At 29.9% G+C, this 23,513-nt stretch overlaps 5 protein-coding genes across 6 annotated transcripts; 2 read left to right on the top strand and 3 right to left on the bottom strand.

Moving 5' to 3' along the window:
* Positions 1-120: 120 nt before the first annotated feature.
* LOC107004462 (L-aminoadipate-semialdehyde dehydrogenase-phosphopantetheinyl transferase-like) lies at positions 121-4,229 on the bottom strand. 2 transcript variants are annotated; one of them, XM_015202658.2, is made up of 5 exons: positions 4,067-4,227; positions 3,046-3,199; positions 1,794-2,038; positions 970-1,141; positions 121-712 (listed from the first exon to the last, which is right to left on the bottom strand). In XM_015202658.2, exons 1-5 carry the CDS (start codon positions 4,186-4,188, stop codon positions 545-547), a joined length of 861 nt encoding a protein of 286 aa, XP_015058144.1. In that variant the 5' UTR covers positions 4,189-4,227; the 3' UTR covers positions 121-544. The 2 variants fall into 2 exon arrangements, with proteins under 2 accessions (XP_015058144.1, XP_015058145.1); XM_015202659.2 differs by having other exon boundaries at positions 555-712; positions 984-1,141; positions 4,067-4,229.
* A 2,864-nt stretch (positions 4,230-7,093) lies between these two features.
* Positions 7,094-10,689, bottom strand: LOC107004461 (iron-sulfur assembly protein IscA-like 1, mitochondrial). Its single transcript, XM_015202657.2, has 3 exons — positions 10,498-10,689; positions 8,383-8,500; positions 7,094-7,450 (listed from the first exon to the last, which is right to left on the bottom strand). Exons 1-3 carry the CDS (start codon positions 10,637-10,639, stop codon positions 7,339-7,341), a joined length of 372 nt encoding a protein of 123 aa, XP_015058143.1. The 5' UTR covers positions 10,640-10,689; the 3' UTR covers positions 7,094-7,338.
* A 2,570-nt stretch (positions 10,690-13,259) lies between these two features.
* On the top strand, positions 13,260-15,075 carry LOC107004460 (ferredoxin, root R-B2-like). The gene is made up of 2 exons (XM_015202656.2): positions 13,260-13,427; positions 14,464-15,075. Exon 2 carries the CDS (start codon positions 14,471-14,473, stop codon positions 14,906-14,908), a length of 438 nt encoding a protein of 145 aa, XP_015058142.1. The 5' UTR covers positions 13,260-13,427; positions 14,464-14,470; the 3' UTR covers positions 14,909-15,075.
* A 2,364-nt stretch (positions 15,076-17,439) lies between these two features.
* Positions 17,440-18,369, bottom strand: LOC107004100. The gene has a single exon (XM_015202333.2). The coding sequence runs from the start codon at positions 18,258-18,260 to the stop codon at positions 17,640-17,642; it is 621 nt and encodes a 206-aa protein (XP_015057819.1). The 5' UTR covers positions 18,261-18,369; the 3' UTR covers positions 17,440-17,639.
* A 1,660-nt stretch (positions 18,370-20,029) lies between these two features.
* On the top strand, positions 20,030-21,125 carry LOC107004101. The gene is made up of 2 exons (XM_015202334.2): positions 20,030-20,154; positions 20,671-21,125. Exons 1-2 carry the CDS (start codon positions 20,082-20,084, stop codon positions 20,955-20,957), a joined length of 360 nt encoding a protein of 119 aa, XP_015057820.1. The 5' UTR covers positions 20,030-20,081; the 3' UTR covers positions 20,958-21,125.
* Positions 21,126-23,513: the final 2,388 nt, after the last annotated feature.

Genomic DNA, 23,513 nt, shown 5'->3' with positions numbered 1-23,513 from the left:
ATGATTTTCTAGATATCATTTAAATGTTTGAACTCATATCTTGATTCTAGAAATAATTTTCTCCCAAATTTATGGAAAAAAAAACAAATGTGAGAAACAAAAATTATTGATTTAGAAACATTAAGTTGAAACTGAGTACATGCTTAAAAAGACTAGCAAAAAATATCATAGTTGTGTAGCTGAGAATACAACATGACACAAACAAATGTACATATAGAGATAATTAAAGTACAAGAAGACGTAGTAAAGTGCGCGAAGCTCTCAACTTTGGATTTGGATCCTCTCCAGTAATACATATATCGAGTCTAGACAAAAGCTACTGAGTTCATGTGAATGCATAACTTCTAAGCTAAGTTCGCTCCTAGCTTAGAAGTTTGACTATCTCTCATCTTTTAATAGGATCATGTCTTTCGAAATTCTCAAGCACTTCCGTCATGCAATAATCAAACTGGGGAAAGAAAGCATTAAGGGTGTGTCTGTTACTTCTTTGAGCTCTTCTTAATCCTTCAACACAGCACAATTTATCGATGAACATGGTGGCATTCTACCTGTTTTCGTTGGAGGGGAAAAGGTCTTCTACCTTCCGAAAAATGAAGCTTGTATTTGGAAGATGAAGTCCTAAATTGTATTCCTCGTCATTGAATTGTGTCCGATTCAACGTTGTTTTGTAACTGCTAGTGGCATACATAGGATGACCTCTAGCAATTGATGCCTGCAACATTACAGAAAAGTCATTTAATGCAAAGGCAGATTGTCATCAATATAACTAAACAAGTGATGAAAGAGGCAGATTGTCAACAATATTACAAATGGAAATAATTATATGAAAGCTTCAAGTGGATCTAGCTAGCATCAGAGATTTGAAACGTGTACTTGTACGAGTCTTTACTTTTACTCGCCTTTTGAAACAAGCATGATAACCAGTCAAAAGGGAAACTAGACAAGAATTAGCACTACAGAAGAACTAACCACGTGATCTTTACCCAATTCAAGAAGCCAAAATCTCCAATCTTTTAGTTCTTTGCCATCAACTTTAACAACTATGTTTTCCCAGTTTTTGTGATGAAACTCGATAGTATCCAACTTGTAACCAACACCATCACCAATGGCTTTGACAAATGCTTCCTTCACACTCCAATATCTGCACAAGTTGTTAACAAATCTCTATCATTTAGCATGAATTTTGTTTCTCAGGGTGACAAAACCTGTCATTCAACTTGTTACAAAAAAAAGATGTTCCAAATATCTTATTCTCTGCCCTCTACGTCAAATTCAACTCTACTAGTTTGTTCAATCTCCCTAAAGTGATGTTCTGAAGGAGTTGTTGGCTAGTGAGTTGCCGTTCTTCAACCTGCTTTTCCCCGGAAAATAAGCAGGGGACGAGTTGGTCACAGCAGAAGATATTATTGCATTATGTCACCTACTGTAAAATGGTAGAAACCGATTGGTCACATGCTCACAAGCAAAATGATTGTTGAGCAGTTTGAATCACCTATATATATGGTCGTTCCCGGCACTCAGCAGTACGAACCTCCAGATCTCATTTAGAGAAAGAAAATGAGACACCAAACTCTAATGAGTAATGGAAGAGAAAGCAAGTTATACACATTACTTTTTCTTGGGATACTTCGACATTTTTACCAGATCAAACTCTCTGTGATCTCTGAACCGAACATAGAAGAAAGCTTTGAAATGCACATAATTATAGGAGTTTGAGGTTAAGCACGAATAAAATACTTTTCAGTTGTGGCATTTACATTTGCATTAAAGAAGATCTATAAATAGAGAGGTACCTATAAAACTCACTCAAAATCTGACGAGAAGAGCCAGCACTGATTATATTAAACCATTCCAGTCTTGAGAAGTATGATGAGAAACTCTGAATGAATTCTTCCACTGATTCTTTCTCAGGGATGGTTTGAGAAACAACATCCAATCCCACAAGGCATATTGGTTCAGAAGCAATAGCCACAAAATCACCATGATGTGATGCATTGAAGTTAAAATTTGGAAACTCCAAGTTCAGTTTGTCACATTCCTAGAAGAGGATAGGATTAATGATATTGCAAATGTGAAGATATCGACTGCAAGTAACAGCAAAACAGGTAGCATGAAGAACATACTCAAATTAAATAATCAATGTTACTCTGGCATCAAGAATGTAATTTCAAACATATATAATGAGAATCTTTTCAGCTGAATCAGAATATGTGATTCTGAATCTTTATCGATGATGTAAACATGAAAAATATGAGAACGCATCAGTAATTGGGAGAATTTTCTGAAGAAGAGTTATGTAAATGCTGGTAAACCATGTACTATATGATCAAAATAACAAATGAAGTTCTTGAAAGTTGCAATTGTCTAATCTTCATGGATGTTACGGAGTCTACTTTGTATAAGTTGGTTTATTTGGATATGGGAAACGACAGCTACATCCACTAACACAAGGGGGAAAAGATCTATAAGAAGAAACCAGTATATATTAAATTCTTATGCCCAATATTCATCACTTGAACACTTCCTCATTGATAAATAAGTGATGTTCAAATAGGAGAGAAGGGCAGGACTTGGCCGAGAGACAACTTTCTTCATGGCTGATGAAACAGGACCAAAATGAAGAGAAAAAACTATTCGACAGATATTATGGGAAGTATGTGTTTGACACTGGTGAGAAGCTAATTCATCAATCGAGAACAGCAGGAAATTTCGTATATACCATCCTGAAAAAGGGGTTAACATCATGTTTTTATCATATTTCCAAGTATTTGTCTTGTTCAAGTTCTCTAGTGAATAATACACCTTTATAGAACACATTTCTAGTATAAGGCTACTGCAAATAATTATAGCAAAATTCCATCCAAGGACGAGTCATTTTACACCTCTAATCTTCGACTCTACAAGAAACACTTGGTAGAATGCAAGAATCCAGATAGTTATCGATAAAAGACACACATCTGATAAGGTACTTCAACGAGCAAACATGAAAAACATATTTTCAACAAAAAATGAGAACCAAAAGCTAGTGCATTTTCAACATTGTACCTGACTACGTTCTAACCATAACAGGTATGGTTTCCCCTCAGCAGTGCGCCTGATGACAATTCCGTTATATGGGATCCCCAAGACTTGATGTATCAGTGCATACTGCAACAATCTGCTCACAAGAGCCCGTTTTCGATCTTCCATTTGAAAGAACCTAATCAACGAGTGACAAATCCGCTCAACTTTCTACAAAGGGGTAATCTTGATAACCAAAATCCTCAACAAGCTTTTTTAAACACACATATATACTTAAGCAAGTAAAAACAAAGTGCATATTCAAAATATTGCTTTGGTAGACACCTTTTAGCAATAGAGAATTAAAGAATTCTAGAGTAAACCTACAGATGAAAACTTTTACTTGAAATACAAAGTGCATATCCACATTCAAAATTAAGGCAAGTATAACAAAGTACAAACTCACAATTTACTTCCATAGACAGCTTAATGCAATCAAGAAGGAAAAACTACAGATAAAAATTAAAAATCATTTTACTCGAAATGCATCAATTGTAGTTCGATTATAGGATTATTGTTGTAGTACTATTCTACTACCATTTATTGTTTTCGTTATTTTCTATTGTCTCGTACTTCCATTACATCTTTTTTTAAACTGTTTTTGTCTTGAACCGAGGGTCCATCAAAAACCATCTCTCTACCACAGAGGTAGATGTAAGGTCCACGTACACTCTACTCTACCCTCTGTTGTTGTACATCAATTTAGCACTTCAAATAAAACATAAAAAACTTCATGCAATTAAGAACCAAAAGATAAAAGCTTTACATGATATACATAAGCATTTCATATAAAATCTATACACATTCTGTGCAATCAAGAACCAAAGTAGTATATACTAAAGTTAAAGATTAAAACTTTATATGATAAACCTAAATTTCTAGCATTTTTTCATACAAAAATTATATACCCTTTATGCAATCAAGAAAGAAAGATGTGTCTGATAAAGCTAAAGATGAAAACTTTACATAAAAAAAGTAAAGGACAAAAGAGGATAAATCAAGAAACCTGGTAATGGAGGAGAGTTCATGTTGGGGAAGAAAGGACATAGCAAAAGAGAAGTAATTGGGAGATGGGTTCCATTCAGAAATGTCAACTATCCATCTATGGACACCCTTCTCCAAATCCATTTCCAAAACTTACATAGAAAAGAAAAAAGTGTTAGAATTTCAACTTCTCTTTCTAATAAATTGTTAATAGTATCCGTACTGAAATACGATTAAATTTTAAAATTTTTAATAAAAATAACACCATTCTTAGAAGATTCAAATTCGAAAAATGATTAAAATAAAAGAATAATTATCATTCCACAACTCTAATAAGTTATCGGCATAATTTTAAGTTTACTAATGAGACAAAATTTAGGATATTTTAATAAGTGTCTTTTGAAAAATAAATTGTTTATGTAGCTTTTATTGTTTACAAAATATGATAAAGACATAATATATAAATATTTCTTTTAATTTGATTTTAACTGATAGTCATAATATATAAATTGTGTCTTCCATAATATAATACAAATTAATTCAGATATATGTAACGTTAATTGTTTCCATTATCAATACTCTAGCAAAAGAATGAAATGTCCTTTCCATTATTTGATGGACTTCAAAATATTTTAATATTCTTAATCTTATATGATATATATTTTTTTTAATTATTCTCAAGAAAATAATATTTTTTTCTATTAAGTAATTAACAATTTAACTTTTTAAAAAATTAGGGAAGCAAAATCTTGTTAATTGACTAATTTGTTTGTGTCTGGATCACTTTCACATAATCACCAATTAATTGCCTACCAATTCTTTGGCTTTGCAGTCTTAAATTAGGTGGCCAAAACGGTTGAGCAGAAACAACAATATTCTTGTAACAAGGAAAAAAAATCTTAAATTTATAAACTCAAAATTTAAAATTCAAAATAATTCAAATCAATTAATTTAAAATCGAACTTAAAATTTTGAATTCGGATTTCAATTACATTTCGCAAAATTAAAAAATCGATAATCTCAAATTCGATCCAGTCACAATCTTATTTATCTCGACTTCAAAAAATTCTAGTAGCTTAGTTGGTTGATTATCGAAATTTCATTTTGTTGTCTCTTTTCGTTTGATTCCCACGTTACCATCCCCTCTTGTTCAATATCCCTATTTTTTTTTTAGAAAAATAGATAATAACTTGTCTTTACCTTTTATATAGTTGAACAAACCAACATTTTTTCCATCAAGGCAATATGACATCTTTTGTTTGGATCAATATATCAATCGTCATGAGAAACACAACCAACCACTAACAAAACCCTTTGTTCTTTTCTCATATTAGCAGAAAATTTTGTCACTTACTTTGTCCTTTTATGTCCAATTTTTGAGTCTCTCACATACTATAAATAACTTCACTTTTTCACTATAAGTTCATTCAACTTTTAACAACTTTGTGGAAAACATCATGAAGTATGTGAAGTTACACAAATTTCATGGAAACCAAGAAGAGAAAGTGTCAAGTGGCAACAATACTCAAAAGAATCATGAGTTAGTAGATGATCATGACAAGCAAAAGGTGAAAAGATTCAAAGCAGCCATGCAGAAAGTGATGTTAAAATTCGAGTCCAAAAGGTCTCAAGAGGAAAACCCAGTTCGGTCGGAGAAACTTAGTTAATTTTGTGTGACCATCTCATCTGTAAACTTTGTAATAAGATAATACATATATGTTCTTTATCTGTATCAGTGTCATGGTTATTGCACGTATATTTGTATTAATTGGTATCAAGTTTTCTATATAATTTCAACTTATATATTAAAAATAGATACTAAAGTATATTGAAAAATATAAGTTTCTAGAGATAATGAGTATTCATCTTATATTTTAATCACGTTATACTTGCATTCAAAATTGCAGACTTGAAATATAAATTAAGGTAGTTTTTTAAGTATTTATAATAGTTACTTTATATTAAACATGCATACATGTTAATCTATGAGGAAAAAGAATACAACATTTATTTAAAATATGTTTTTAATAGAATATTCCACACAATTTTTATATTAGATTTGAGATATATTTGTCCACTTATAATAACGAACACATAAAATGCTTCCTTGTCCACCTAGGAAAAGATAATGCAAAAGAAAGAAAAAAATCCTAGTCAGATTTAAATGCAACCCAGTTTAATTTGTATTATACGTTGTATAAAATGGTTATATTGAAATTTACTTCAATATTTATGATGTGAGAATTTTATTAAGTCAGTAAATATTAATAAAAATGATGAAAAAATGTAAAAATGTGATATTATGAAGGATTGTAATGTAACTTTTCATTTAGGGTCTTTCCACTTGAAAGTAGCCTCTCGTTGCACCTCTCTCTCCATCCACAAACCCCAACCAAATTTCTTAAATTCATTTCAATTATTGATAAGCTTGATGAAGCTTCAAGAATAACAAATGAGTTTCGCGAATTTATGAAATAAATTTAAAATTGTATAGAGATTGTTGGGTTTGTGTTTATAAACCAATAATGTAAAATTAAAGTCAAATAAATAAGAACTCCACCCATTTGACATGAATTTTGTGCTCAATTCGAGAGCAAAAATGAAGAAAGTAATGTTCAAAATTTCGAGCATATGCAGACAGCAGAAGTATGCTTTTTATTTGATTTTATGTATTTAATATTTAATTTTTTACGTGTCATTAAAAATGATATGGATCTACGTGAATATGAGTGTACTACATGCACCCGTATAGGATGTTTAAATAGTCTAATATATCGTGTTTTGGTTAGTTTAATGGTTTAGATGACAAAATTGCAAGTAGAAGAATACAACTTACAAAAGAGACAAACAGAGTCAAATATAAGGGTCTCCCAAGTCATTCCGTCAAATTTATATTAAGATAACATTAAATATCCAATAAGAATTTACATACCTCAGACAATAATATAATGTGATTTCAATAGTTGTTACTGAATGTTTACAATTTCAATTCAATGGTCATAATTGAATGTAACCTTTCCTGGAATAACTGATATTTAACTAAAGCATATATATATATAGTTCGATTTTCATTTTTCTACTTTCACCTTTCCATGGCAAAGAAAATCTTATTCTTTACAACAGTTGATGTACATAAGATTTGTGCAAAAAGGAGAAAAAAATAACAAAACCTTCTGTTTCTGACTGCTAACATCGTTGATTTGTTACTACAGATCGACTATATAGTATATACTCACACTTGTAAGTGTGTATATATAACGACTAACGTACATAATATGAGTACATAATAAGATATCAGCTAGACTTGCCGCGCAACTTAGCAGCTTCTGAGCTAGTTGTTGTCATGAAAGATTCTCCACAACCACATTGTCCAGTTGCATTTGGATTGACAAATATGAACTCAGATCTGTTCATGAAATCAAGTATTTCAGTTTTGATGCTTATGAGACAAATATAACGATAAACCATGTTAATGAATAGCAATATATTGGAGTGCAACAGGCTGATGCAAGTTAGTGCTACTAGAATTCACGCAGTTAAAATATGGTGGATCAGTTTTACAAGGACAAAGAGGACAAAACTATATAGTTTTTTGACTCAATCTCGCTAATCAGTATATGAAGTTCATATTCCTCTCATTTTAAAAAGGGAAGACATGAATCATGGGTGAAGTCTGTATAATTTGAAAGAATATATTCTTATACTCATCCATAGGAACCACAGACAATGAGACGAGAGAAAGTAAAGAGAGTCGAGAGACTGCACTATAGCTAGACATGACAAGCAAACGAGAATCAGTAATGTAATTGCTTTTCTGTTACACCTTATTTTTCCTTAAGGTGGAGTCCTGAAAGTACATGATAGGCTAATCTAGAGAAAGTTACAACACAAGTCGCAAAGGTTATCTGGGCAAAATCCTACTTCTCAAGTTAATTTAAAAGCAACTGAAAGATTCAGCAGAATAACAAAAAGAAGCTCGTCTCTGCAGGGAAAGAAGAAAAGACTGCAGCTCACTTCAGCCTACTAAATATCAAAGTTATGTCATATTCATACTGAGAAACTAAAGAACTAACTTGCTTTGCTATTAGTTCATAGAGATACTTGATGTCATGACATGAGACGGTACTGAAAAAACTAGAAAGTTAAACTTGGTTTAATCTTAGCTTATACTTATAGTGGTACTGACACCTGTGATTTGGAAGCACTAAGAATAAGATTATAAGAGTGACCATAAGAAAAAGATTACAAATGCAACAGTAGCACCATGAATAAATGACATATGGACTATAAGTCTATAATTATACTAGTACAATATAAAGCAGAAATACCATCTCATACCTGAGTTTATCATCAACAAAATCCATCTCGGTACCTATAACATGCATAAGTGCCTTTGGATCGATCAGTATCTTCACTCCCTTGTCCTCAATCAACTCGTCAAATTTTCCTTTATCGTCTGTACAAGCAAGGTAAATCAATGGCAAGTGACAGAAGAAATTTCATGTATGATTTACTTTTTCTTTGATAAATCTCACATATGGTTTACTTTTACTTTTAAGAAATTTCAAAGATGATTAACTTTTCTTTAAGACATTTCACAGAGGGTAGACCAGTTATAAAGCAAAAGATAGGCAAGTTCTAAAAGGTAATTAATTATGATTAATCGGCAGAATAATCTTTAGGGACATGCTTGTATAAATCAGTTGAACTAGCTCTATGCAAATGTTGATAGCAGGGTCTTGAACTTAGAGCACGAAGTAAATGTAGACTATTATTGTAAACTCCATCATTACACCTTCGACGTGCCTGAACGCACACATTTGATGAGCGGTTTGAATAAGATTAAATCATCAGTAGACCAATTATACATTAAGTGCAGCTCAAATTATGCCAGAAACAGATGAAAGATATTTCTTTTTTGATAACCGAGGAATCCCCTAGGGCTAATGGCTCAAGGTTCGAAATTCAATGGGTAGTGTTCTCACTCCTCCCTTCTCTGCTCAAGTACCTAGCCTTTGTCTACAATATGGTTCAGACCCGTAACATGCACCTAACTCACACATTATGAGGTAAACCCTTATCACTAGAACATAGCCCTGGGCTGCGGATACAAGTCATTTCTTATTTAGCAGATGCAGATAATTAAACAGTCAAAAAGAAAATCTGGAAGGATGGCAAAAGAGTGGAATATGGTATTCATTTTCCAAACCATTCTTTTTGGATCAATCTTCAATTTTCAAAGTCATCAGTCCATTATGTTAGGCAAAATTGGTGGCAGAGGTCTTAAATTAGGCAAATGAGCAAGCTGAGAGAAAGTTATTTCATCATTTTTGTTGACTCTGTATTGTTTAATCTGTCAAGGAAAATACTCCCTTCTTACCATTTGTTTTTGACATTAATTAACCAGACACGGCATTTACAATGTTAGTGTGTATTTATAAATAGTAGGTATGGTTGAGTTTAATGTGGAGAATATCACATCAAAGTTAGAAAAAAAGAAATACATGGTAATATGAACTTTCTTGAAAATTAGTGTACGTTGTGTAAATAATACGTATATTATTTGAATGGTTCAAGCATTTGGACCTCATAAATGGAGAGAGCTCTATACAACTTGGGGCAGAGGGGTAGATTTTATGCAATCTATTTGCTACCGACGTATTAATTTCTGATAGTTGATAAAGAAATTAATCATGATTACGGCTGTTGTAAAGCAAAAGATATTTGTGCTAAAATGACTATCGTTTTTTGTATTTGCAAGCAACTTCATAAATCACCTTAAAACCAAAATATAAGAAAAATATTTCAAACTCTCTCGTAACACCACTTCTTCCCCTCTCCATCTCGCATTCAACGGGGTACATGTCACCTCCCACTAGCAACAAGTTTTAAAGTTAATGTATCAACCAAGACTAGAATATATAGGAAGAAATCACTATGTCATGCTATCTAAAACCAATTTTCTTTTCTCAAAATGAAATTTCCCAAAGAGGGTACGAAATACCAACAACACAAAGAGCAAAACCATACACCCAAAATTGGTAACAGTATAGCAAAAAATTTCCATCATACAAAACATTCTATAAATCATTCCTAAACAAATTCATCATTGCCAACCTTCTTCTACAGTCCCTACCCTACCTACCATGGCGCCGCAAGGGCGGAGCTACAATCTTATCTACAAGTTCAGCAGAACCCAATAACTTTGCCCATATGAGTATTTCCATTTAAAAATCTACTTAACATGTATCAATCCAGTAAACTATCATTTCCAAAAGTTCACAATCCATAAACTCAAAATCCTAACTCCATCTCAGCATTTACCAATCATGAATCATTAAATTAAACCTATATTTACAAATTACAATTCGCGTTTAGGATCAATTTTAGAATCTCTAATAAACACAAAAATAATGAAAAATTCATAAAAACATAATGTAAAAAAGGGAAAACCTGCATAATTGAGTGTATAAGACAACCCGTTACAGCCGCGAGATTTGACACCAAGCTTCAGGAAAGAACGCTGACGCTGTTCCAACAGCTGCCTTACTCTGGAAGCCGCAGCTTCCGTCAACGTTAACACTTGCTTTCTCATTTCTGAAAATTTCTCAATTTACAGTAATCTGGTGAAGAAGAAGATGACCTAATTGGCTGTATACTGTAAATGGATTTTGGGCTTGACCCGATTGGGAGTTTATGGGTTTGTTATGAAATGGATAGATGGGCCTTCATTTATGGATAACATTAACAAAATAGCCACTTTCAAGATAGTTACTTTTTTGGGGGCGGATAAACAAACATGTATTAGTTAATTAGTTAACATGACTATAGTTTTAGGTTTCAATTGTATAAACATGTCGGTCGACTTTTAGCTGCTTAAGCGTGTAATTTTTGAAATTTGCATATACGTATACAAGTTTAAGTTTATATCCTTGTGTGTTTAAAATTAAAGAGTCGAGTTAAATAATATGTTTATGTGTAAATGTCATTATAATATGAGATAGAATTAGTTTTTGAATATGTAATTTGGTATTATAATTTGATATGAAGAGATTGTTATAGGCATTAAACATAAATGTGTCCTCTTCTATATATAAGATATGATACATTAACGTGCCCTTCAACTTGACTGCAGCTAACATCTATGTCCTTCGGTTTTGGGTGTTCACAAACATATACTTAAACTTGTATAATTTTTTTGGTGTTCACAAACATATACATATATATATATATAAGAGACATAATATATTAATTAATGTGTCATTTAACTTAGCTTCAGTTGATATCTATGCCCTCCAATTTTGGATATATATATATTTTGTATCATTTTACTTCTATTAGTCATAAAGTTGATGAAAGTTAAATTTTTCAAGAAATTCTATCTTTTTTCAAAGTAAAATTAATTGAAGGTATAATATGTAAAAAAAGTTTATCTTTTTTTTTAATTTATTAAAATAAATAAATAATTAGATATACAACTTAAAAAAATAACAAGTAATTAGGAATATGAAATATAAAAGACACAAGTCAACGGTTATCTTCGTATTGAAATTAAATTTATTTCATACTTGATCAAAGATATTAATTTAAAAAGATATTATTTGTAAACCAAAACTTTTGTATAGTTTATCTCATATAAAATAAAGAGCAACTATCGAATTTTAATAATAATAATTCAGGATAATAATTTTAGATACTCCTATTTTGAAAATTAAATTTATTCTACATTTTATGTACAATAGAATAAACTATGAATTTAAAAGTCCATAAACTAATGTATCTTTCCACAACATTTCATTTCTTTGTCTCATTCAATGAATTTACTTACCAACTTGGCTGATTCCACCTCTTATAATTATTTTATTATATAAAAATAGTATATTATATTCCCACAATTTTATATAGTATATAGTTTTACGTCCCATCTGCGCCAAATAATTTCTGCCTCATTATGTCTACTAATGGTATATATGTCATTCCCCATCACAACAGAATTAATTGTTTTTTTAATAAAACTTACTTTCAAGTGCTTGTAAAAGTTAATATACATTATAAATTTAAAAGGATGAATTAGTAGTATTGTTTAGTTAGTAAAAGGTTATTCGGTAGCTGTCAATATGGGCTAGGTCTATTAGGCTGATCTGGCCTAATCCGAAATTTAATAGGGTTGGGCTACGATTTTTGGAGTCCATTTTTAAAAAAGGCTTTTTAGCCCGGCCTGAATAAATCTGCTGATTTGTGGGGCTTAATAAATATCGGTAGGGCCGGCATGTTGGCCAATAAAAATTAATTAAAAAATATAATATAATATAATATAATATTAAAGTTTAAAATTAAATAGAGTCCAAACTCAAAACAATTAGATTAATATTTCTATTTAGATATTTATACATTTACTTGAAAAAAACTTAATAAATATTATAAAGATAATTTTATTTGTGAATTTCATTAAAAGTAGTAACATTAATAATATTATTTTGTCGATATTTATGATAATATTTATAAATTATAATTTATAATTTAATTTAATAATTCTAAAAATAATATATTTTTTAAAAAAAGTGGGCTGACCCGGCAAGCCTGTAGCCCACGTACTTGTGGGTTGGGCCGGTCGTTCTCTGGCCCACACAAAAAATGGGCTAGCCCCGCCTGACCCGTGAAATGTCGAAGTCTGTATGAGTTAGCCCGGATTGGATGAGCTAGCCAATATTGACATCTAGTAAAAAGTCACTTATTCATATATAAATTTAAGAAAAAATAGTTTGAAAATATTTTAATTTTGAGGATCATTTACTCTGTACTATTTAATTGTGTATTTTAAAAGAATATATATGCTTACGTGGATGTATTACTATTTATAATTGTGCAATAACTTTTACGTCCACATGGGCACATATATACCTTTAGAATATACTATTAAATAGTATAGGGTAAACAGTTATTTTCAAAGTTCGATATTGTTACAATATTTCGGTCAAAAATTCAAATATATTTCAAAAAGTTCCAAAAAAATTGTACATCATGTGATCATTTGAAGTATAATTTTTTAAAATTTGTAAAAATAAATAAATACTTAGTAATAATTTATATTAATGATGATGTTCTATTATCACATTATAAAAAAAAACAATTGTCAAAAACTTGATTTGTCCTAATAGAGAACCTAAATATGTCCTTATAGAGGGTTGAAAGGACAAGAAAATAAAGTCAAGGGCATGTATCCTAATTGTTTTCCCCCTCTGCTTAATTTATTTTTTCTATATAAAGCACCACATTATGACAAATATATTTTGTGAGCACACTGTGTAGCACTATTTATTTGGTCTTTTATTAATTAAATTCTGCAAATTTTTTCAAGTTCAAAATTCAGATCTTCTAATTCAGTAAGTTAATTATATCCTTCTTTCTCAATATATATAGAGTACTGTTTTCTTTTGATTAATTACTTGGAGTTATTTGTTTCTCAAAAATACATTATTAGTTTGTTGAATGTTTAGATTAATCAAATTAGGATTATTCTTGGTAAAAGAAAACTCAATTTGAAAACTGGATCATTTATTTTTATTTGGTGTGATGATAACTTGAGTAACTTAAAGGGAACGAGGAGTAATTATTTAGTTGATTTCAAACTTGTTTCGAATTAAGACGTAGTTAATATCTTTTGTTTTCCATTTGGTTTTTGAAACACATATTGGAGCTCCGACTAAATTTAAATCGCGCTGCAAGATTCATTCAGAGTGGTGCTCCTAAAATGATAAATTTTTTTCCGTATCTGGGATCGAGTTCAAGACTTCTGATTAAGCTTGAAGCACTTTTAGCGGTGTGTAGTTACTGTTATTATTGATTGAAAGTAGAATAGCTAGAGTTGATATTCGAGTCAAGATTTTTTTTATCGTGTATATCACTGCAACTAATTGAATTTAGTCGTGGCTCCATGTCAGTACATAAGGCCAAATCATGATTTCGCTTTTCCCGATCACCACGTAAAATATAGTTTAAAGGATTGTGTTGTCTTTTTTTCCCTTCTTTGATCTTGCGTTACCTTATTCTTTCTTTGTTGTCCTTTGCTTGTTGATTGTCAATACACAAGTGTTTGTAGTGAATTGTGGCATAAGTAGTATGTTTTTTCGAATGCAAAGAACATTCATTGTTGAATCGAAACTTATGTTGCTCGTACTTTTAGAAATATCTATCATATCCTCCAAAAAGTAGTATTACTTTTTCGAAAAATTGTTATAATGTAACAATATTTTTGAAGAATCTGAACTCCTTTTGAATTCGAGGTCAAATCAATGCGGTTGAAGAAACAAAAATTTGAAATACCAATCTTATGACTCTGTTTGTTAGGATGTATCCAACATATCTCATGTGTTTTTAGCGCGAATTAGTTTAATTTTGATCTCGTTACGTATCTCGCAGGTATAACATGTCGAGTATAGCCCTTCCTTCGTCTTCCTTGCTCAAGGCTACACCATCAATGAAATCGATCGTCTTTACCAAACCACTCTGTTCTTCTATTTCCAAAACATTTGGATTGAAATCTCCGCCTTCGTTCAAATTCATTACAATGGCAACACACAAAGTCAAAATCATAAGTCGTGATGGCAATGAAAAGGAAATTGAAGTCTCGGATGATGAGTACATCCTCGATGCAGCAGAGGAAGCTGGTTTAGAGCTGCCTTATTCGTGCAGGGCCGGCTCGTGCTGCACTTGTGCAGCACAGTTAGCTTCGGGTTCAGTTGATCAATCCGAAGGTGCATTCCTCGACGATGAACAGATTGAGAAAGGTTATTTACTGACCTGCATTTCGTATCCGAAATCAGACTGTGTGATTCATACGCACAAAGAAGAAGAAGTTCATTGAGTGCTTGTTTGATCAGTGAACTCTCGTTTCGTGTCTTCTATGGTATTTTAGAAAGAAGAAAATACTTGCTTCAGGAATAGGCAAAAATAAGAAACAGAGTGTATTGGCTTTCTTCAAAATGATTCATTGAAATAATATATTGGTTTAAATTGATAATAATTATTTAAGTCCAGTAAATCCAGATTCACAAAATAATTCAATTTTATTATATATATATATATATATATATATATATATATGATACTAGATATACAAAAATATGATTTTGTGAAATACAATACAAAGAAATAGATGGACGAGGGAGGAAGAGAAGTGAGCGCAAAAAGGAAAAATTAATATTATTGGTTAATTGTAATTGAGTTAATTATTTAAATCCAGTAAATACAGATTTGACAAAATAATTCAATTTCATTATATATATATATATATATATATATTTGATACTAGATATACAAAAATATGATTTTGTGAAATACAAACACAATGAAAAAACGGACGAGGAAGGAAGAGAAGTGAGCGTAACAAGAAAAGAAGATGTATTTGCTAGATATATTGTATTTTAAGACAAATACACTAATATTTAGAGGGAAATATTAATATACATTGGATACATTAATGCCCTTTTACAATCAATAGTGAATACAATGTATAGATATACTAGATATATCATTATATTTTTATGTTGGATACATGAAATTAACATTGATACATTGAATAAAATTAACATATATAGACACATTAGTATATATTTGATACTAGGTACACAAACATATGGTTTTGTGATACACAAATACAAAGAAATAGACGGACGAGGGAGGAAGAGAAATGAGCGCAAAAAGATGACAAAATATATTCGTTAGATATATTATATTTTAAGGCAAGTACACTATTATTAAAGCCAAATATAATATATCTAAAATTAACTCAAATAAAATATATAATTATTAAAATTATCGATGCATTAAGTGATTAGCACCTAGTGTGCTACATGAAAGTTGATCTTTTTTCATTATGAGTTTGAAATCAAAGAAATTTTAGGCTCTATGTGGTCCACCAACTCTTTTCATATCAATAGCAAGCTGGAAAAATTTTTGATGGGTCTCGTAGAGATTTGATTTTATAATGATGATTTGTAGAATAAGTTACACAAATTTTTAATTTTTTTCTTCTTTGAAAAAAATTATAATGATGTTTGGATATATTTATAAATCTCGATTATCTTATCTAAATTTAATAAAAATTGTAATTAAATGAATTAAAAAAGTTTCACTCTTCAAATTCGAAAATGGTTAATGAGTTAGAAGCACTACTTTTATTCTTATAGAATCATTTCTATTTTCTGAAGCTTTTCACGTTTATTTTTACAATCATTTCTATATCCACGTTTAGTTTTACGATCATAATAATTTTATTATAGTCAAATCTAAAGTCATTATTATTTCTCATAATTCAACATTGGCTACTTTTGCACTAACAACCTATACATATATAATGTTATTTTTTAATATTAAATGGGCAGAAAGTGGAAAGCCATTATCAAACAATTCGTATAAACAAGTGGATTATTACCCTATATCTTAAATCAATCTGTATTAAATTAAAAATTAAAAACAAAAGTTGAATATATAATTCATAAATTGTGAAAATGAAATAAAAAAAGGTTTGAAATATATGTTTTTGTTTACCTATCGTATCATAAGAGGCTTTTTTATCATCTTTCTTCTAAAATATTTTCCACCTAAGATGTGGATGACAATAATAATAATAATAATAATAATAATATACTTGGTGGATTTTATAAGCAAAAGTTGAAATTGATGAAAAAATAGATATGTTGTTTCGGACCTCAGCTAAATAATGACATATATCAAAAAACAATTTGAAAGGAAATACAATAATGAAATTTAAAGTCATGTAATAGCAAATAATATGATAAAATAAATAAATAAAACATGTAACAAAAAATAAAAAAATTCGATAGACCCATGCCACCAACAATTGTCCACTGTTATTAAATATTTGAAAATGGATAAATATACCTCTGAATTATCGTAAATGATACGCAAATACCTTTTGTCATACTTTTAGAACATTGATGCTCCTATCATCCAAAAACTAGATCATATATGTCCTTCATTTTAACGGAAGACTAAATAAGGGCACATGACACAGTCTTATCCGTTGATCCGATATTTAATAAGTATCGGATCGTTAAATAAAATTATGACGCGTGTATGTCTATTAGTATAAAGGGCATATGTGCTTTAGTTTTTCAATGACATAGACATCAATATTTCAGAAGTATGACTAAAGATATATGCATACCATATACGATAATTCAGATCGTATGTTTATTCATTTTCCAAAAAATATAGGGATATATTTGAACCTTTCCACGAACCCTATACATACATAATGGAGTACTATTTTTAATATTAAATTTGAAGAAAGTAGAAAAGTCATACATCAAATCATTAGTATAAACAAGTGGATTATCCTTTTTTCTCAAAATAATGAGTACTAATTCAAAATGCAAAGCAACTCGAAATTGAATATATTATATATATATATATTTCACAAAATTTAAAGAATTTAGAAAATTTCAAAATGGTGGGACCCGTATATCTATTTATAGTCCTTGTAATGGGCCTATTGGGCCTCAAATCACGGCGTAACCTGACAAACAAGTGGGCCCATTAAGCTTACGTGTAAAGCCCAATAAGCTGCCGCTCTATGACTTTGACCGGTCAATTGTCTCCGACCGGTTCACGCCAACCGAACCGGCCGGTTCAACATTTACATTAGCCACACTTTTTGCTCTGGACCGGATCTTAAAAATAGTTCTTAACTTTTTCCAAAACCCGGTTCTTACACCTCTGTCTTTCTTTGACCTAACTCTTCCAGTACAAGAAACTTTAGGTGAACCCGGTTCACTTACATTAGTTGAACCCTTCCTACCCGGTTCAGACCGGCTTCGGAATAAACGTCTCGGTTGCTTGCCTTGCCGGAGACTTAAGTCGGTCGAGCTAGTTTTATGAGACTTTGGAAGAGCAAATAGAGATGAAGATTTTGGATTTTGATGATGATGATTCAAAGAACGATGAGAGAATGATTTCGAATGATGATCATTGGACTTTCCAAAAAACCCTAATTTCATCGATGTCTTACGTTGTATCGTTGCATTTTCATCGAACCAATCTTGTTCCGAGTCTTTTGGGATCCAAAAAGACTCCGGAGGTAGATCTAACAAGGTCTCCGGAGATTTTATAACATGTTCGTTATCTTGAACTAGGGTTTGATGATCAATATCTGCACAGACCTGATTCTCATCTAGATGAGACTGTGAAGACATAGTTTACTTTAAATTTCAATATGAGTTTTTGATGAATATAATGAGAGAAGAAGAAGAAAAAAATGGGAATATGTTAAAAAGAGAAGAAGATTCAAGGGCATATGGGTCATGTTTTCTCACATGATATATAGTGACAATAATTGAAAAATATTGTTTTGTAAATGACAAACGAATCACGTTACAGGACCAAATTGAATTTTGTCAGCACTTGTAAATATTTTTTTCTCTAATATTTAATCTTTTCATAATAATACTAATATATTAAATGGAAAATGACATATTTGTTATCATGCATTAGTAGTTATACATGTACGTGAATAATATGGCTGCTTAAGGTAGAAATAGACTTTATATTTGTTATATTCGTCGAATTTAGTAACTTTAGTTTATATTTATATATATATATATATNTATTCTAAAATTAAAAGCTTTCAAATTTTAATATGCGATATTTTCATCAAATCATATTAATACATTATAGTAGTTTAAATAAAAATAGAGAGGGGTGGGGCGGGCTGGGGTTGAGGTTGGGGATGGGGTAGAATTAAATGATAAAAACTTACACGTTAATAGATATTACTTTTTCTATTTCATTTTATGTCTTAATTAACCAGTTAAGAAAATCTTTTAAGCGTATATATTGTATGTTTTCACTAAGTACTAGAAACAAAATCTTTTTCTACATTGAATCAATAATGACTATATATTATTATTATTATTTTATTTTTATTTTTTTAAAAAAATCTGACATGTATATATAATTTATTTTTTTAACAAAAAAAATCTAATAAATTCCCATCAACAACTCCAACACAAAAAGGAACCATTGATGTGTTCAACTTTTATTGAAAGTGATTAACTTTAGATTACTTAGGTTTGGCTAAAATGAAACAAAGAAACCCAATCTAAAAAGAAAAAGAGGAATTATAGTTAAGATTTGGCCCACATGACCTATTATATTATATGGATAATTACGGGTCTAAATTATTCGATCATTTAATTTATAAAATAAATTCAGTTATAAAATATGTGTCGGATATAATAAAATATATCCACACACAAAATATATCTGTACATTTCACCTTTTGATAAATTAGTTGGCCGAGTGATATACATACATACTTATAAGTGCTTTAATTATTATATTATACTAATACATGATTAATTAGCTAAATTTATATCAGCCTAACAATTTATATCCGCAAACCAATAGTCTTCTATCTCCTTTTTAAAAAAAAGGTTCTTCAATCTTCATCTATGTTATCCTTAAGAAAATAGTATCGAATAATTATTATTAACTGAAAGATCATCTGTGAAATTAAATTAATAAGAAGATATACTATTCTTCTAAAATAGATTTAAATATATATAACACATAAATTAAAATAGAAGAAGTACAAAATAAATATAAATATGAGCTAAGACGTAAAAAGAATATAAAAAATATTTTTTATATTAGCGAATTTATATAATATAAATAATCTACCTTAGGTAATGTCTAAATTAATATGACGCGTATTGTTCGATTACGCATCATAAATTTAGGCAATTTAATAATTTTGGAGACAAGAAAGCGTGTCCTAAGATTCGTATCACTTATATTCAGCCCATGGATTTATCTTTTTACTATAACTTGATAAGATCACATAAAGAAAGAAAATAAATTATTGTCTTTTCTAACTTTAATAAAGTTTCTTTTTTTTTTTAAGTGAAAAAATCAAATCAAGAACAACAAACAAAGGCTATAAATACTGGGAAATATTTAGAATAAGATCAAATTAAAATTCTTTTCATGGGAGTTTTTGAATTTATTCAACAAAAATGGTAACCAAGAAAATAATATTACTAATATTTTTGGCCTTCTACTTTTCATGTGGATTTTATCAAGCCAATGGTAATTTTTATTTATTTTTTCATTTATACACTTTCTCAATTCCTCTTATGTTTTTCTTTTTTTTTATAAAAATCTTTCAATTTAAATCAAGGTGTTCATATGTTGCTATTTGTAGTTTGATTTAATTACTTAATTGAAAGGAAAACTTTGTAATTTACCTTATTTCAACAAACTGAGATTTTTTTTTTCTTTAACTTTTTACATATGAATGATAGAGTAGGAAAACATGGGAAGATATTATTTTTTTAAAAAAAATTCCAATTATTTCTTGGTGCATCTATATGCGAACCTAAAGAGAAGAGAGTTCAGTTTACGAAAGGTTCGAGTTACTTTTTATATCATTTAAAAAAATTAGCAAGTTTCACACTATTTCAACGAGAATCTGTTTCCCACCATGTATTTTTCATAATGAATTTTGTTCCATGAAAAATGATTGGAAAAATTCAGGTTTAAATTCTGTATCTGACTAGATTGAAAGTTATATGCTCATCAACACACATAAATCTTGTATTGTAGTATTTGAACAACTTAACAACAATCATAATATTGATGGAGATGCAATCATAACAAGTAACAAGAACAAATATGGCCATGGTGCAGAGTCTCATGTTGTTGGTGCTAGAGGAAGTGGAGGGGAAGTAAATGGCGATGGCTATCGATCTTCGGGATCGTCGAATTTCATACCAATTTATGCTGCAAATGCTCATAACAATCACCATCGTGGTGGTGCAAGCAACCACAAGAGCCACAATGTATATCTAGCCTTATTCACTACAATGTTCTTCGTGTACCTTTGTACTTAAACTGTACCAGTGTTTTAAAAGGCAGGGGCGTGAGATGCTATGATGCTCATATTGTGCCTATGTCTTGATCTACTTAGGTTAAAATTGTGTTTTGGTTGTTGTAAATGAAAAAAAGTTGAAAAACATGTTGACATATATATGTGTAGTGTTTGTTGTTTGTTTTTGGTTAGATTTTGAATAATTAGGGTAGAGATGCATTATTAGGATGTGTATTATGTCTTTTTTTTTATTTTCCTCTTTTTTTTTACTAAACTTTCCTTTGTATAAGATGTTTGATTTGATTTGATATTCATAAGTTTATTATCTCATCTTTTATCTATTATTTTTATTTTTGGCCCCAATCTTTTCACATACATAGACATAAATGACAAAATCATACTAATCAAAAAAGGAAAAATAGAATAACTTAGTATTTTTGGTCATAATTTTCACTAAAGACATTCAAATAAAAAAAATAATTCGCCTACAATTTTCGCTAAAGAGATACCTTGTTTGGATGGTTGTTACCCGTTGTACTATATTGTATTGTTAATTTAAATATAATGTTTGTTTTGATTGTTGCTTCAGTTCTTTTGTATCATATAAATCAATTGTTAGGTAACAAAGAAAAGATTCATTTATGTAAACGGTCGATTTTGTGTAATCGCATTGTTACCTTAGTAAGAAAAGTATTGTTTTTTTTGACCTATTTTGATAGTTGAAGAATATTCTTAAGCCAAAAACATAGTGGCAAAGATACTTCTAAACAAAAATGTAATGAAATATAAAATTATCTTATTTTGAATAATTCACGACTATATTTGGCTTATTTTCATATGTTGTAATTGACGAAACTTAAACAGATACTTGCATTAAGGTGCGATTCTTTCTCAAATCCTATATACATGATACATAAAATACATTTTACGTCAAATAATTTTTTATATACCATATATTTTTTATAAATAAATAAACTCTTTGCCCCCCTAGCTCCACCTCTTAACATCAGCCAAGGGACTCTACAATGCTCCCCACAAAGTAAAAAAAGAAACAAAATCGATGGGATATCATGAATTTTACAATGATATTCCAAGTACTTTATATCCTAGGAATCTTTAAATTTAAAGTCAAGTGGACAATCTCATCAAGCAATTGCTAAATTTTAGAATATAATGACAACACATACCATATATTAAAATCATGAAACCCTAGTTGTATGACTTTTCACCAAACTATTACATAAATTTTATTCTTTTAAGACTTCAACATATATAGTACATTGCTTTCATAAATTGTTTATAAGAAAATACACATCATATTATACCTTTTACCAAACTTTCTTTTATCCTGTAATTGTATTCTATGGGCATTATCTATGTAAACTAACCTTTCCCTTTAAAGTATTAAACCTAACTCATAGTTAAGTGAATGTATTTTCCTACATAGAATAGTATATATATGTGTGTCAACCACTAAAAAAAAGTTATTGAATTCTTGATTAATTATTCCTTTTCCTTTAAAGTATTAAAATCTAACTCATAGTCAATTATTCCTTTCCCTCTAAAGTATTAAAACCTAACTCATAGTTAAGTGCTTGTATTTTCCTACTTAGATTAGTATATATATATATATATATAGAAGTGCCACCTGACCACCTCAAAAAAATAAGTTATTGAATTCGAGATTAATTATTTATATTTATTATGAACTAAAATTTTAATATAAATATGGGGATTTGTGCTAAATCTATTGGATTTTGCCGAACTAGATGTAATCAATATACTAGCTTCGCCCTCAAATGTATGCTACAATAGGTTGAGCTAGGGTACCACAAAGAGTTATGATTTTAATAAAAAATTACATTGTATATACATAATATTAGATTTAAATTATTTTTTTACGTGTATATAATAAAAATTGAATTTCTTTGATCTTTTATATTTTAAATCTCCTTAGTGAAAAAATTAATTTCGTAGATGTTAGTTTTTGTTTTAAAAGCAACTATCACATCCCTTTTTCCTTTTATTATAAGTAATGATCTTTTAATTTATAATTTCCTTGGGATGGAATATTGTAATAAGGGGGGAAAGGAATAACTAATAAATGGTATCTGAGTTTCCAATAGGGGTGGACATAAACACCGAAAAATCAAAAAATCGAACTGAACCGAAATTTTTCAGAATTTTGATTTCGGTATTTCGGTTTTCGGTTCGGTATTCGGTTTATTTTTTTATATTTTCGATATTTCGATTCAGTTTTCGGTACATATTATTTTAGAATTCGGTATTTCGGTTTAAACCAAAATATTATATTATAATTTATAAATTATATTATATTTAATAATTATTAATATTAAATAAGTTTTTTTAAAAAAATAAGAAACCCTAATAGCTAATACCCTATCATTTTGACACTTTCTAGTTTTCTAGTTTCTACAGCCTCACTAGTCACTCCTCATCATCTCCTCTTCATCCATTCAAAACTTCAACTCTTCTTCCTCTTCTTTTCTCCTCTTCCTCTTCTACTTCAGCCGCCGTCCATCGTCCACCAGCAGCAGCGCCGCCAGCCGCCGTCCAG

This window comes from Solanum pennellii, chromosome 11 (assembly GCF_001406875.1).
Source record: "Solanum pennellii chromosome 11, SPENNV200".
Lineage (NCBI taxonomy): Eukaryota > Viridiplantae > Streptophyta > Magnoliopsida > Solanales > Solanaceae > Solanum > Solanum pennellii.
The sequence above is the reverse complement of the archived record's forward strand: the minus strand, read 5'-3'. Positions and strand labels throughout refer to the sequence as shown.